The 14,627-nt window shown below is 59.1% G+C and overlaps 1 protein-coding gene and 1 long non-coding RNA gene across 5 annotated transcripts in view; one reads left to right on the forward strand and one right to left on the reverse strand.

The window, feature by feature from the left end:
- The window catches only part of RIPOR3 (RIPOR family member 3), a 73,109-nt gene that overhangs the window by 50,563 nt on the left and 7,919 nt on the right, over nt 1-14,627 (forward strand). For all 4 annotated transcript variants that reach the window (XM_025853320.2, XM_025853321.2, XM_025853315.2 and 1 more), the window contains 12 exons: nt 1,243-1,389; nt 4,480-4,558; nt 6,068-6,091; nt 6,384-6,437; nt 7,076-7,225; nt 7,400-7,463; nt 7,803-7,846; nt 8,043-8,168; nt 8,251-8,396; nt 9,999-10,128; nt 11,494-12,066; nt 13,945-14,075. In XM_025853320.2, the coding sequence (XP_025709105.1) occupies nt 1,243-1,389; nt 4,480-4,558; nt 6,068-6,091; nt 6,384-6,437; nt 7,076-7,225; nt 7,400-7,463; nt 7,803-7,846; nt 8,043-8,168; nt 8,251-8,396; nt 9,999-10,128; nt 11,494-12,066; nt 13,945-14,075 (1,668 nt within the window). The remainder of the gene's footprint in view (nt 1-1,242; nt 1,390-4,479; nt 4,559-6,067; nt 6,092-6,383; nt 6,438-7,075; nt 7,226-7,399; nt 7,464-7,802; nt 7,847-8,042; nt 8,169-8,250; nt 8,397-9,998; nt 10,129-11,493; nt 12,067-13,944; nt 14,076-14,627) is intronic.
- Nucleotides 1,384-8,165, reverse strand: LOC112809914 (uncharacterized). Its single transcript, XR_003204689.2, has 3 exons — nt 8,002-8,165; nt 5,289-5,385; nt 1,384-2,036 (listed from the first exon to the last, which is right to left on the reverse strand). It is a non-coding gene; the product is annotated as an uncharacterized lncRNA (long non-coding RNA).

Below are 14,627 nucleotides of genomic sequence, written 5' to 3' on the forward strand. Positions count from 1 at the left end.
CCGCCTTTGTTTCTTCTGTGAGAAGGGAGTCGTGAAGCCGCACCTGTTGCAGGGGCATCTGGGAAACAGTGTCTTTAGAGACTGAGCCTTTAGAGGATGGGCTGAAGCCCACCTGGTGGTGAGTGTGTCAGCCGCCCTGCTCTTGCACCTACCGGACAAGGCATAGGATCAGAGGGCTCTAGAAGGGGCTCAGACGCCAATGAAGCCAGCCCCCGTACTGGGACCAGGGGACCCTCACCCTGTACGACTGCAGTCACTCCTAAAACGTGGGTGTATCCCTCAAGGGCTGAGAGACAGCTGTCACTGCTAGGAGACATCAGTTCTTAGGATCATTCAGTCCACGCCCCCAACTCCAATAGGCTTAAGCAAAAGGGAGAACCAGCTGGCTCCTGTAACTGAAATTCCATGGGCAGGGCTGGCTTCAGGCATAGCTAGATCCAGGAACTCATCGTTGTGTGGATTTGGCCTGCCTCCACCCACTTCTCCCTGCGCTGGTTTCATTCTCCTGACACGATGCAAAGGACGTGGCGGGCAGTTCCAGGTGTAGGTTCCCCCGGAACAGCAATGCCAGAAGAAAGAACTCTTTTCCTGCCTGTGACTTTGGAACCAAAATCCAGTCAGGGTTACTGGCCAGATTTGTGTCCCATGCCTCTCCCTGAGGCAGGGGAGTGGAGTCTGTGGACTAACCCAGGCCTGGGACATATGTTTGCCTCAGAATGCCTGTGTATGCGTGTGCGTGTGCGCGTGCGTGTGTGTGGTGATTTGTCAGGCTACCTCCCTCCAAACAACATGCATAAAGAGCAGAGCTGGGAAGGTGCCCCAGAGGACAACTGAGGTGCTATTTCCAGACAGAGGGGCATGGATCCTGGGCAGACAAAGCCAACAGGTGCCCGGGGTTCGATCTGGCCTCCGAGCTTGTTTGCCTGTATAGACAGAGCACACTGAGCAGAAAGCTTTGGCCTTTGGGCTGCTTGAATGTACTTCTCACTGTGTTAATTTCTCATGTCAGGTTCTTCTTCATCTTTTTTTAATCTTCAAATGCAAGCCCTCATTTTGCAGATGAGGAAACTGAGGCCCGGAGGGTCTTGGCAACTTGCCTGAGACCACACGGCTTGGTGGCGATGGGGTGGGACTCAGCCAGGCCTCCTGACAGCCTGGGGTTTGACCATTGATCCCAAAGTGCCTGCCCCCGGGGAGGGCTTTGGCCAAGATCCCTGCTCTGACCCTCCTTCCTCCTCACAGAAAGTCCATCCATGGGAACTCGGTGAGGTCTCGAATGCCTGCAAAATCCTCCAAGATGTACGGCACGCTGCGGAAGGGGTCTGTCTGCCCGGACCCCAAGCCGCAGCAAGTGAAGAAGATCTTTGAAGCACTCAAGAGAGGCCTCAAGTAAGGACCCCATTTGTTGCCCTTAAAATGCTCGTCCTCCGTTCCGGCCTGCTTCTCCTCTCGGCCCGTCCCTGAAGACCGTGGCTGGGTGTCGTCTGTGAGAGGCCCCACGGGGAGCTAGCTCCTGCTTATTCATTTCGCCCACAAGCATGTCCTGGGGGCAGCCCCACGCTCAGGCCTGTCCTTGGGCGCTAGGGACACAGTGCAGGCTGCCGGAGGACCCTGGTCTCATGGCGCTTATGGCGTGGAGGGGAGACAGCGCTGAGGGAGTGACACGGTCAATAACGTAACTCCCACCGGCCTTAGTGCAGTGAAGGTGACGGCGGGGCAGCGCCCGGAAGCCCATCACACAGGGTGACCGGGGAGACTCCCCGAGGAGATCTGGCTGGTCGTGCTTGCCTCTGGGAGATAAGTGTCCCAGGCAGAGGGAAGAGCACAGGCAAAGGCCCCGAGGTAGGAGCGTGTAGGACAGGTGGCCAGGGTGGCTGGGTCTGAGTGAAGGAGAGCTGGACTGGGTAGCTGGGCAGAGGCCAGGATGGGAAGATTCAGTCACTCACTCCAGATCTTTTGATTGAGGGCTTATGAAGCGCTAGGCACAGGGTGTGGGAGTGAGCAACACACAGAAATCCCTGCCCCCGTGGAGCTTCCTAATGGGAGACAGACAGACAATAAACAACATACAGAGTGAGTCAGGTGGTGGTAAATAAATCAGGGTAAGAAGGCGTGGGGCTGATCTTAAATAAGGGGTTTTAAAGAAGTTCTCATTAAGAAGGTGACATTTGAGCAAAAGCCTGAAGGGGTGAAGGAGTGAGCCCAGCAGATAATGGAAAAAGAACATTCTAGGCCAAGGAAGCCACACATGCAAAGGCCCTGGGGCAGGAGCATGATTAGAGGATTAGGGGCGGAGTGAGCAGACCAGCTTGGGAGCCAAGAGAGGGAGGGGTGAGGAGGTCTGGGGGACAATGGGGACCAGATGATATGGGTCCTTGTGAACACATGGTATTCACTCTGGGGGAGCTGGGAGCCATGGAGTGTTCCACCTGGGGGAAGGATGATCCGAGTTTGGTTTTAATGAGATCCTTCTGGCTGTATGTGGAGAATGGACTGCGGGGGGCCAGGGCAGAAGGGGGGGAGGCCAGTGAGAAGGTGACTGCAAGGGCCGAGGTGGGAGGTGATGGTGGATTTGGCCAGATGGCAGCTGGGTGGTCAGGGGACAGGGTCAGTTTCAGGATACGTTTTGACAGTGGGACAGACAGGATTTATTGAGGGAGGGGTTGGGGGTGAAGAGGAAGATGAAAGGAGGGAGTCAGGGCACACACCTGAGGTTCACGGAAGAGGTCAGGACTCTGGCTTAAGCTCAGTGTTGCCCCATGAGCACGCCGCATGGAGGGAGGGGCCCCTACCAGTAGCCCCTCCATGTTCCTCAACCCCAGACACCCAGTTCAGGGGGCCTCCTCGCTCCCAGCAGGCACCTTGCTGCAGTCCCAGCCCCGTCCCCACCCACCCCTTCTGCACCTGCCGCCCCCACTCTGTTCAAGTCTCTCCCATGGCTCTCGCCCACCCTTGGGAGGGCATTCAGGGTCCTTTCTGACCTTCCACCTTTCTAGACTTTTCTTCTATTATTCACTCCCCATCCTCACTGGTACCCCGAATGTGCCATCTTCCTTTATACGCCTGCACCTTGGCTCTTGCTGAGCGGCTCCTCGGCAGTGGGGAGCATCCGCAGGCTGCCATTCGGCCACGTCCCTAGTTCAGCACACATGCACACCTTCTGAATCGGACGCTGTTCCTTCCTGCTGGGATGCCTGTCCTGCCCTCCGCCTCTTGTGATCCTGCTCTTTGTTCCTCACTAATACCAATGACAGCAGCAGCTATAGCTCGTTCGGGGCTTTGCATCCTTGAATCCCTGAAGAATGTTGTCAGAGAATCTCCTAACCGCCTCCTCTCCTCGGTAGAGGAAACTGAGTCCCAAGGATGGGAAGCAACTTGTCCAGGGTCCCCACAGCCAGGAAGCAGGAAGTGGGGCTCCAGGGCTGGTGCCCACCTGCCCCCTGTTCCCCTCCCCCCGCCCCGTACCGGGGTTAAGGGTAAATGTTACCTCCCCCACTTGCCACGTCCCGACTCCCCACCCAGGGGGCATCCATCGCCTTCCGCCCGTGATGCACACTGCACGTCTGGCCCAGCGCTGGCGCAGGGTGGGAGCGGGGGGCGTGTGCCTGGAGCCTGTCTTCAAGGGGCTCATCTCCCAGGACTGCCTCTGGATTCCTATAAGGACCACACATTTGGGACTCGTCTGGGCTCACTCAATAGCATCCCCTTCTTCCTGGAGAGCCCAACCCCTAAGTGAGCAATGGCCTGGCAGATGGTGGTGTAAGTGGGCCCAGAGAGGGTGAGTCCCCTTCCTGGGTGGTCCAGTAAATCTATGATGAAGCAGGATGGGCCCTCACCCCTGCCCCCCAAGTCCAGACCTCAGGTTTCATGTCTAAGGCTCTTTGGCTGGAAAAGAACATGAAATGTCCCCTCCAGGCCCACAGCTTTCTCTGTGCTTCCCAGAATGGGTCTTCTGGCCCCTCTCTGGTCCTTGGTCCTAAACATGCTGACACCAGGATGGCCTGCCTTTGTCGGTGAGGGGGGCGTGCTCTTGCTGACCTCCCCATGGGCTGGGGCGAAAAGAGTGGCCTCTGGAGGCCACTGCCTGGTTTCAGATCTGGGTTCAGCCTCTTCCCTGCTGTGACTCTGGGCTGAGTTTCCTTGCCCATTTTGAGGGTCAGTTTGCCCAGCTCTAAAATGGGTATAATAACCGTGGAACCTGTTTGTGTGGCTGTTTTGTGAACTGATGGAGAGATTTCTCATCTTGCACAGCCCTGGGCACACAGCCCGCAGCGTGTGGGGTCTGGAGGCTGAGCGAGCCGGGGCCAGACTGCCGGTGGGTGGGATGGCTCTGCCGTCTGGCCACTGAGCGGGCCGGGAACCACCGCCGTTCCTGCTGTGGCAGCTGTGGCCGCCTCTGCTCCAGAACACTGGTCCCCTGGCCGTTTCTTTTTGTCTTCTTGTTCCTTGGCAAACCCCTCTTCCTCGTTCTCCTCACAGGGAGTATCTGTGCATCCAGCAGGCCGAGCTGGATTACCTGTCAGGTCGCCACAAGGACACCCGCAGGAATTCGAGGCTGGTGAGACCTCTCCCTGTCCCCCCCCGCCTGAGCAGCCTTGGTGGGGTGCGCCTGCCTCGCACGCGGGATAAAGCTCAGTCTCGGGGCTCAGAGGCCTAAGGAATAGACTGTCTTTATCTTCCGATGATCCCAACTCACTCGGCCCCTGAGGGATTTAGCCTCACAGGTGGTTAGGAAGCTTCCACTCTCCCTCCCCCTCCTCCCCGCCCCAAGGTCCAGCAGTCCACCTCCACTCACTCTCTGGCTCTAGAAGTAACTGTAAGCTAGGCAAGTGTATAAAGGCTCCTCCATTCTAGCTGTTCCCATTTCACGGGCAGGCACACTGAAGCAAGGAAAGACGTGGCCACGCTGGGGACCCGGGGTCCCGCCTCACTGGACACTGCTGCTTCTCAGCTTCCTGCGCAGTTACTTTTCCTCCCAAAGCCTTGAGAACTTTCCTATTTCTCTATAGCTTACATGGAGTCTTAATTTCATAAGCGCACACATACAGTTTCTCGTAAATGCCTACGTGGGAAAACACACACTTTTGGGGGGATTTAACCCACCTTTCCTTTTGCTTGACACCCCTTCCTCCCCAGTCTTCGGTGTCCCACCCCGTTTAACCCCTGAGGACAATCTAGGATTTCTCTTTCCATATTTTTCTCCCTGATCACATAGTCACATAAACACATGAACGCGTAGAGAAGATTTTGGTCAACAGTTGTCTTACAAAGATGAAGTCGCAACTTACCCACTGTCCCGAGTCTTGCTTTCTCTCTCTAGTGAATCTCTGACCTTGTGGAAAATCCTCCCGGGTCAGGCAGGGTGATGTAAGCTTAAAAGAGGGCCTGTTTGGAAATAGAGTTTATCTGCATGTGGCCGCGGCCACACTGATGTGTTGTGTGCCGCTGTGTGCAGACCACATGGCAGAGACCACACGGCCCCCAAGGCCAGAAGTATTCACCATCTGGCCCTTTATGCGAAGATCTGCTCAGTTGACAGGTTCTTTCTGTTGGTCACCCCCTGGACCCTGGTGTGGCTGGATCGATCTGGATTTGCATTTTCCCCAAGCCTGAACCCCCGCCCCTGGGTGGGGGTGCCCTCCCTCAGTTCTTCTGGCCATGGCCGAAATCATCCCTTAAACAATCAGACCGCAACGGTCCCCATTTTGTCAAAGGCTTACTGTGTCCTTTACTCTTCATGGCAACCGTATGGGGTGGGTGCTATGTGCTATGGCCACCCCATTTTACATGAGGACATGGAGGCTCAGAGACGTTGAGTAACTGGCCTGGTACACACAGCTGGGAAATAGAGCCAGGCCGAGACCTGCATCACCCAAAGCATGTGTGTTTATCACTCTTCCCCCGGGCTCTGGACAGGCCACTGATGACTGTAGGCCGCAGCGGTGGGAGTGCGCGCTGGCCTTCTGTCATCTGAGTTCAGGTGCCCCTGCGGTGTAGCCTCATGGGTCTTGGCGGGGCACCTGGAGCCCTAACATCCTGTCCTTCCCCCTATTTTTCTCCCCCACAGGCTTTCTATTATGACCTGGACAAGGTGAGCGAGACTTTCTGTCTACAGGGCTGTAAGCAAGGTGGGCCAGGCCTGGGCCCATGTCGTTGCTCCCATTTCGTCCCTTGGGCCATCCTGCAGGACGGATACCTGGGTTTCCTCCCTATTTTACAAATGGGGAAGTAGGTTCGATGATGAGCCTTCCTCGAGGATGGTGAGGGGCGGGCCTGGCTTTGAGCCCAGTTCTGTGTGTTAGGACCTGGGTTGGGGGCAGGGGCTGGGGGCTGGGGGGTGGCCCAGGCTACTTTTAAAGCACCTCCTCTTTTTCCGGGAGAAGCAAATGCGCTCTGTGGAAAGGCACATCCGGAAGATGGAGTTTCACATCAGCAAGGTCAGCCTGCCTCCTGGAGGTCACAGGGTGGGGCTGTGGCTTGCTGGACCTCCACTGGGTTGGCAGGGGAGAGTCTGAGGAGGAGCAGGAACTGCAGGGGCTTGGCCCTGAGACGGGAGTCGGGGAGGGGGATGCCGCTGGGCTCCCCAGGAGTGTGGGGTTTAGATGGAAAGACCCCATGCCCCATCTTATAGGGCGAGAAGGCTGAGTCCAACCATCCCATTGTAGAGATGGGAGAGTAGAGGCCCAGAGAGGGCCAAGGATGGGCCCAAGGTCACACAGAGAGTCCTTTAAGCTTCACACACTCTCCCAGCTCTTCCATATGCCCTTGCTTTGCTCTCTTGGGGGTCCAGTGGTGGGCAGGGTGTCACAAACCCACCTCCCCCGTTTTACACCAAAAGTCGGGCAGGGGGAGGGGAAGTGATGCATTTACCCATCCAGGTCATTGGTTTTTACTGTGCGCTCCCAGGCGCTGGGGACACAGAGTGGATGAGCAATGTGTTCCCTGCCCCCGGGCCTCACATTCCCGGGGCAGGGGACCCAGAACGGCTAGCCCAATAGCGCAGGGCTGCGTGGCGTCTCGGAGGGTGAGCCAGGTCGGCATGGACAGCGCCCAGCAGCCCGTGCGCCCTCCGCAGGTGGATGAACTCTACGAGGGCTACTGCATCCAGTGCCGCCTGCGAGATGGTGCCTCCAACATGCAGAGGGCCTTCTCCAGGTGCCCGCCCAGCCGCGCCTCCCGAGAGAGCCTGCAGGAGCTGGGCCGCAGCCTGCAGGAGTGCACCGAGGTGGGTGCAGAGGGCAGCCTGTGGCGGGGGGGGGGGGGCGCGGTGGCGCTGGACCCCGAGGAAGCATCCCTCTCTGCCCCCGGGCCTCTGGCTGGCAGGATCTGCGTGCCCCCCTCCTCCCACCTCAGCTGGCCCAGGGCTGGGCAGTGAGCCACCTTGTGTGGGGCTTTGCAGGACATGTGGCTCATCGAGGGGGTCCTGGAGGTTCACCTGGGAGAGTTCCACATCAGGATGAAAGGTAACAGAGCTGAGAGCGAGTGGGCAGGAGCCAGTTTGGGTGGGGGCTCAGGCCTTCTTGGGGGCCCTGGGACTTCTGCTGAGGGTGGGGGTCTGGTCAGAATCCCAGGGGTCCAGGCAAAACTTTGGGTTTCCACTCATGGGACTCGTGACCCCAGCCGAGTCCCGTCCCCGGAGTTGGACGTGAGGGCCCAGTCCTGTCACTGTCCATCCTGATGGTTTACCCCTCCCTGAAGCGGATGCCCACACTTGGGCAGGGGATCCCCCAGTGAGGGCCTGAGGTCCATGGGGCAGGGGCAGAGCAGGCCAGAGAGGAGATGAGCCCGTCTCTGTGTTCCAGGCTTGGTGGGCTACGCACGCCTCTGTCCCGGAGACCAGTATGAGGTATGGCCACCTCCACTGTCAGGCCTCAGGGTTCCCCACCAGACCTTTGGGGGTTGGGAGCTGCTGGGAACCAGGGTCCCGGCTGGGTTTCTGTCTCCACCCCCGCCTGGCCAGCAGGGAGGGCCCCCAGGCCGGGGGCAAGGGGGAGTGCCTACCTGGGGCAGCTGGCCTATCCCTTCTTGGGCCGTGCCCACAGGTGCTCATGCGCCTGGGCCGCCAGCGCTGGAAGCTGAAGGGCCGGATCGAGTCAGACGACAGCCAGACCTGGGAGGGGGAGGAGAAGGCCTTCATCCCCGCCCTGCGCGAGAACTTCGAGATCAAGGTGGGTGGGGCCCGGGGGGCGGGGCCAGGGTGCCCAGGGGCTCAGCGCAGACACGGTCCACAACCCCCACCGTCCCCCCCAGGTGACAGAGCTGAGGGGCCTGAGTTCACTGACGGTGGGCACAGTGTCGTGCGACATCACTGACTTCTTCACGACCAGTCCGCAGGTGATCGTGGTGGACATCACAGAGCTGGGCACCATCAAGCTGCAGCTGGAGGTGCTGTGGAAGTGAGTAGGGGCCAGCCGCCTTCTGGGGCTCTGAGGCCCCTCCCCAAGGCCAGCCCCAAACTCCCACCCACAGGGACTCCCACCCAGAGCTGAGAGGCGAGGGGGGGCCTCCCTGGCTCCCCCTGGTGGTCTGACCACACCCTAGCACCCACCAGTGCGCGTCCTGCCCTCATTCAGCCCCACAGACCGGCGCGAGCCCAGACTTCTTTGTAGCCTCTGCCCACCCCACTTTCCCCGCCCCCCTGAGTTCTCATTCCCGTCTTACAACCAGAGACCCGTGCTGGCCAGGACCCTTTCCAGGGGCCTCCTGGGCTGGGTTCCATGGAGGAGCCTTGCTTCTGCCCAGGAGGGCTCTCCTTACTGCTCCCACCACCTCATTCCCTGCTGGCCCCTGCCGTCTAGCAGCCACTTAGCCCCTCTGGACCACAGACCCCTTGGGTGGGGGACACTCCTGAAAACAACCCCTGCCCGGGGTGGGGGATCTCCATCAGGCATTGCAAGGGGGGACGGGGAGTACCCGCTTGGGGCAGCTGACTCATCACCTTCTTGGGTCATTCCGCGAATGCTGGTGGTCTCCGCAGGCTTTGTGTTTGCTCTTCCTCCATATGAAACCTAGTGTTTCGAGAGAATTCTCTTCCCTTTACTTCCCAAGGCAGGTGCAGCAGGAACTAAGGGCTGAGGCCTGCTTCCTCCATTCTGGTGCTTGCTCCGACTGGTTGGGGCCAGTCTCCGGTTTCTTCTTCCTGGGGTGGGCGTCCGAGCCTGGGGTCACTGGATGCTGCTCTCTCCCCAGTGAGCTGGGCGAATTGGGGCGAGTGAGCACCCCCAGCCTCAGTGTCTTCATCTGTCTAGTGGGGGCTGAGCACACTTCTTCTGCAGGAGGCTCCTCAAGTCTATAGGGTGGTGGGCAGCCCAGCACCGTCCAATTGGAGGCCACGCAAATCCAAGGCCGCAAGCATCCTGCTGGCTGCAGCTGCCCTAGGCAGGCAGGGAAGGCTTCCCAGGGGGGTGCCTGCAGCGTCTGGGCCCCACACAGCAAGAGCCAGGCCTTTAAGCGAAGGAGAGCGAGCAGGTTTCTGTGAGGCGGGGAGGTTACCCAGACTTCCTGGCTCCCTGGGCAGGCTCAGGGAGGGCCCAGCTTGAGCCCCACACCCCCTGTATTTCACACGTTCACTTTGGATTCCCAGCCTTACCTATGACCAGGACCGACAGAGGTCCTTTGATAGATAATGGCGTCCCCTTTACAGATGAGGACGAGAGGGATGGTGACATCGTTGACCCAGAAAATGGCAGAACTGAGTGTCCACTGCGCCTCTGCTGAGCTTCTGAGGGGACCTCTAAAGGGGGTGCCATTCACATGAGTGGTGGCCGATGGTCGCCCCTGGCCATCTGGCTCAGGGCCCTCAGGGTGGTGGGAGTCTGAGACGTTCCCAAGGGGGTGGCGAATATGCACCTTGAGTCCCCAGGCTGTGCCTGTGACCCCAGGTCAGGCCAGGCCCCCCGCCAAGCCTCCATCCCTCTTATAAGTCCCCCGGGTCTGGTCTGTGCTCCTATGTCCTCCCAGGCAGTGATGGCACCCTGCCCTTCTGCTCTCTCCTCCAGCCCGTTTGATACTGAGAGCCTCCTGATGTCACCCAGCCCCACAGGCAAGTTCTCCATGGGCAGCAGGAAGGGCTCCTTGTACAACTGGACACCCCCAAGCACTCCCAGCTTCCGAGAGAGGTATTACCTGGTGAGTGAGCCTCCCCAGGGCAGGGATGCTGCGGTCACGCTGGGATTTCAGATGGGGGCAGCTCCCCCGGGGGCCAGCATGTGGGGCTGGGCCGAGCAGCCTGGCGCCTGGCGCCTCCGGAGGTAGCAAGCTCTGGACTCAGCCTCCCTTGTTTTGGGGACATCCTGGCTAGTTTCCGGTGCTTTTTCTTCCTCGCTGTCAGCCCTCCATTCTGGGGGCCTCCGGGCTTGGTTCCAGGTTTGGCTGGTTCTCCTGGAAGCCTGGAGTGGGGTTCTCTGGATGGTTCTACCACCCCCGCCATAACCTTGGCCTCCGATTTACCTGTTTTACAATTAGATTTAATGTATGATTCTAGTAGGTAATACCTTGACATAGCGCACAGTAAAACCTCTCTTTCCTGTGACCTCCAGAGATCTGGGTCCCTTCCTTAGTGCCAACTATTGTTGTCAACTACTTCCATATTCTGGCCATGGTGGGCCCGGCATACTTCAGTTAAAAAAAAAAAAAAATATATCACATCTGGTCCAGAGCATGGACTCTGGAACTAGACAGGCAGGCGTCAAATTCTGTTTATGCCTCTCACCTGCTGTGTGACCTTGGGCAAGTCACTCAACCTCTCTGGACGTCAATTTCTGTATCAGAGAGCTGCGAACAACAACAGCACTACTCTGGTGGGGGTCTGCAAGGATTAAACGAGTTAATACATGAGAAGTGCTTGGGAGAAGGCCTGACAAGAATAGCTGGTGCTGTGGGAACAGCAGTTATCAGTGGTCTGCCTAAGGGGGGTGGGGGAGGGCCGCAGCAGAGGGGGCAAGGGCTGGCCCATTCACATCACTCATTCAGAACTCTGGGCCAGGCTCTGTTCTGGGCCAGGTGAGGACGGTGCCCTCGGGGAGCACTGCACTGCCTGCCCAAGGGGCTAGGGACCGTGGGAACAAAGCCAGGAAGGGGCAGGGGACTGCCGGGGCAAGGTGGGCCTTGCTCCTTAAAGTAGGGTGTGCAGGGGAAGGTCCCCAGAAAAGGTGCCATTTGACTGAGGGCCTGAGGGGACAAGGGCACGACCACAAAGACCTAGGGGGAAGAACGTTCCAGGAAGAGAGAAGAGTCACCGCGAAGCCCTGGGCCAGGAAGGCGCCGAGCCTGGAGGCCAACAGCTTGGTGGCCCCAGGGGCTGGAAAGGAGTGAGTCCGAAGGACGATGGGGGTCAGGACAGACAGGCTGCAGGGTCCTGTCAGCACCTCCAGGCCGCCGGCCACCTTGGGCCTCAGTCATGTCGACAGGGTGGGTGTGCAGCGCGAGTGTTTAGGGAGGGAAGCGCCGCCGGGGGCCTCGCAGTAAAGGATGCTCCCGTGTCCCCCTCCCCAGTCTGTCCTGCAGCAGCCAGCGCGGCAGGCTCTGCTGCTGGGGGGGCCGAGGGCCACTTCCATCCTCAGCTACCTATCTGACAATGACCTTCGGGGCCCTGGCCTGCGGAGCCAGAGCCAGGAGCTGCCCGAGATGGACTCCTTCAGCTCCGAGGACCCCCGAGACACGGAGACCAGCACATCGGCATCCACCTCAGACGTGGGGTTCCTGCCCCTGGCCATTGGCCCCAACGCCTCCATTGAAGAGGAGGCCCAGGAGGACGCCCAGCCCCTGGGCCTCCTGCCAGAGACGGACCACCTGGCGGAAGGCTCCTTTGTGGAGCAGCCTGGCTGGAGGAATTTGGGAATAGAGGGCCCCGACCTGCCACGGGGCTCCCCGTTCCACAACCATCCAGCCCCGGGTAGCCAGAAAGACGACAATGAAGGAGAAACCGAGGACAGAGTGGATGGGCCCGAGGTGACCCTTGAGAGGCCCCTGCAAGAGGTCCTGGATTTACTGAGGTCCGTGGACCCGGCCCAGCCGCAGCTGCGGGAGCTGGAGTACCAGGTTCTCGGCTTCAGGGACCGGCTGAAGGTAGGCTTATTCATCAAGGGGCGGCAGCCCTGCTTTACCAGTGCCTAACAAGGGGGAGTAGTCTCAGGGGCCAGCCGGCCTGGGCCAGCATCCTGGGCAATGTCTTCCCTCGGGGCCTCAGTCTGCACATCTGTCAAGTGGGGAGAACAAAGGTCCTCGGTGGCCCGGAGGAGGATTATAAAAGGAAGTCGGGGATCACAGTAGATAACCTGCTCCACGTCTGGCCAAGAATCCGGCCCCATCTGGCATCTTCTGACCCGGGCAGGTTGGGGCTGGAGCTGGGTGTTCCATTCCCAAACCTGGGGTGTGTTCGGGGTCAGAGCTGGTGCCACAAAAGGCCCCGCGCAGCCGCACACCCTCCCCTGAACCTGCTTCTCGGCAGGGCCTGTGGCAAGGGCCATCCTCGGTGGCTCTCAGCGGTGCTGGCCTGGGCAGATTATTCAGTTTTTCCAATTACATAATTTTAAATGTATGGGCAATAAAACGTGTAACACGAGCACCTACGTACACATCGGTTAATTTATGAAAGCACCGTCTTTGGTGTAGGACACACTGGGACTGAAGGAGTTCAACGGCTCTCTTCAGAAATTATCTGGGGGGATTTCGAGATTTAGAATGGGCCCAGCCACAGTGCTGAGGGGCCTAGTGCTCCTGAGCGCAGGGAGGCCGTCACGGGCCTGGGAAGACGCACGTGTGAGCTCAGCCTCGCTCCGGCGGGAGTTAGTGCTGTGGGGGCTCGAGCTCAGTGTTAGTGCAACGTCGGTGGAAGTTCAACACTGTGTCTTCACACAGAAACACACGTAAGACAAGGTTCTGTGCTGACAGGCTGATGAAAATGTTGTGACCGGAGGCTCACGGTCTCTGCGCTTCTCCTAGGAGTGATGTTTGGTACACCGCGAATTAGGAGAACCGACTGTGCGCGTGTGTGTACACGCATATACACCCACACCCAAGGAAGAGAGATCCCCCCCCCATTTTGTTTTTCTATCAGGAGAGGGGATCTCTGCAACTAGCCTTGTTATTCTCGTTAGTCAGAGTTTTCTCTGTGGGCTCCACCTTTGAGAGCCTCGTTCTGGCTCTCAAGGCAGGATCTGGGAGCACTCTGTGTGGGACGAGGCCTGGGCGTGCCGGGGATGGGGACACAGCAAGCCCTGGAGTCCCGCCATGAATCGAGAGGAGACCAACATCTCCCGCAGTGGGTTTCGAAGCGCCGAGGAAGGGACCTGCCTTTGAGAGCTGTGGCACCAACACTCTCTCCCCACCCCCGCCAGTCAGGGGGTGGCTCAAACGTCCCTTCCTTCCGCCTTTCCCTGAGAGAAGAGACACTTGAGATCTAGAGGCTCACCTGGCAGCCTGTGAGCCTCCTGAAGGGGTTCTGACCCACGCCATCTTTTTCAAAATAATTTGGAATTGGTGGCCAATATTTAAGAACTGGCAGCTTCCCACAAGTCTAGGTTTCCAGGTTTTTTGTTTTTTGTTTTTTGTTTTTTAAGAAAATGGACCGATCTGGCAACCCTGGCCCCCCACATTCCCGAGTGGCAGGTGTCAGCTGGGGCAGAGCAGGAGCCTGGCCCTCTCGGGGGGAGGACGCACGTTCTGCTCCCCACCTGCCCCACTCACTCACTCCTGTCTCTCGCCCTGTCCCTGTGGGCTCTGTGAGCCAGGTGAGGCTTTTCAGATCTGCGTCCCTTGTGCTCCCCAGCCATACCTTGTCACAGGCTATTTGGGAGGGGCCTCGGGCAGGGCAGTGCCCCCGTGCCCATCCTTGAATTGGGGGATCGCACTTGGGCAGCTGAGGCTCGCAGCCCTGCTGATGGACGGTGCCCATGAGCCCCTGTCCTCAGGGTCTGCCCTAAGGGCTCACTGCTCCGTCCACAGCCTCGCGGAGCCCGCCAGGAGCACGCCTCTGCCGAGAGCCTGATGGAGTGCATCCTGGAGAGCTTTGCCTTCCTCAACGCTGACCTCGCCCCACAGGACCTGTCCCTGTTTGGGGGCTGCCAGGGTCCCCGGTAAGTGCACTCCCCTCCCAGCGCTGACCCCGGGGACCAGCCTCAGTTCCACGCTTCCTGTCGGCCTCCTGGCCGATGCCTTCCCTCGCCCTGGGCCCAGCTTGTACCTCTCTTGTTTCTCTGTCGTGCCCCTGCCCCCGCATGCCCACTGCCTGGCGCAGAGCAGACCTGTGCTGACCACTGAGTGAATGACCGTCCCCCAGCATGGTGCTGAGCTCTGAGCAATGGGCTGTTTGGGGTTTATCTTAAAAAAATGACGATAAGGTACATGGTAGAGCCTCTGTACTCTGCCTCACGTACGGGCAGCAGTGAGCAGTGACCCATGCTCCCTGGTCTTCTGCACAATTCGCCCTGACCTCTGACACCAACTTCTTCTCAGCTCAGCAGCCCCCACCTGCCCCGCTCACGCCTTGCTCCTGTACCAAATCTCAGCAGCACCAAAGAGGATACACAGGAAACTTTGTCTCCTCCTCTCACGATCCCATGGGGAGGGGGTGGCACTCCACCTGCCATCCCAGTGTCACAGTGTCCTCAGGCCTTGGGCTCAGCTCC

Source organism: Callorhinus ursinus, unplaced genomic scaffold (genome assembly GCF_003265705.2).
Source record: "Callorhinus ursinus isolate GAN/ISIS: 27379988/994484 unplaced genomic scaffold, GSC_fseal_2.0 scaffold53, whole genome shotgun sequence".
Taxonomy (NCBI): Eukaryota; Metazoa; Chordata; class Mammalia; order Carnivora; family Otariidae; genus Callorhinus; species Callorhinus ursinus.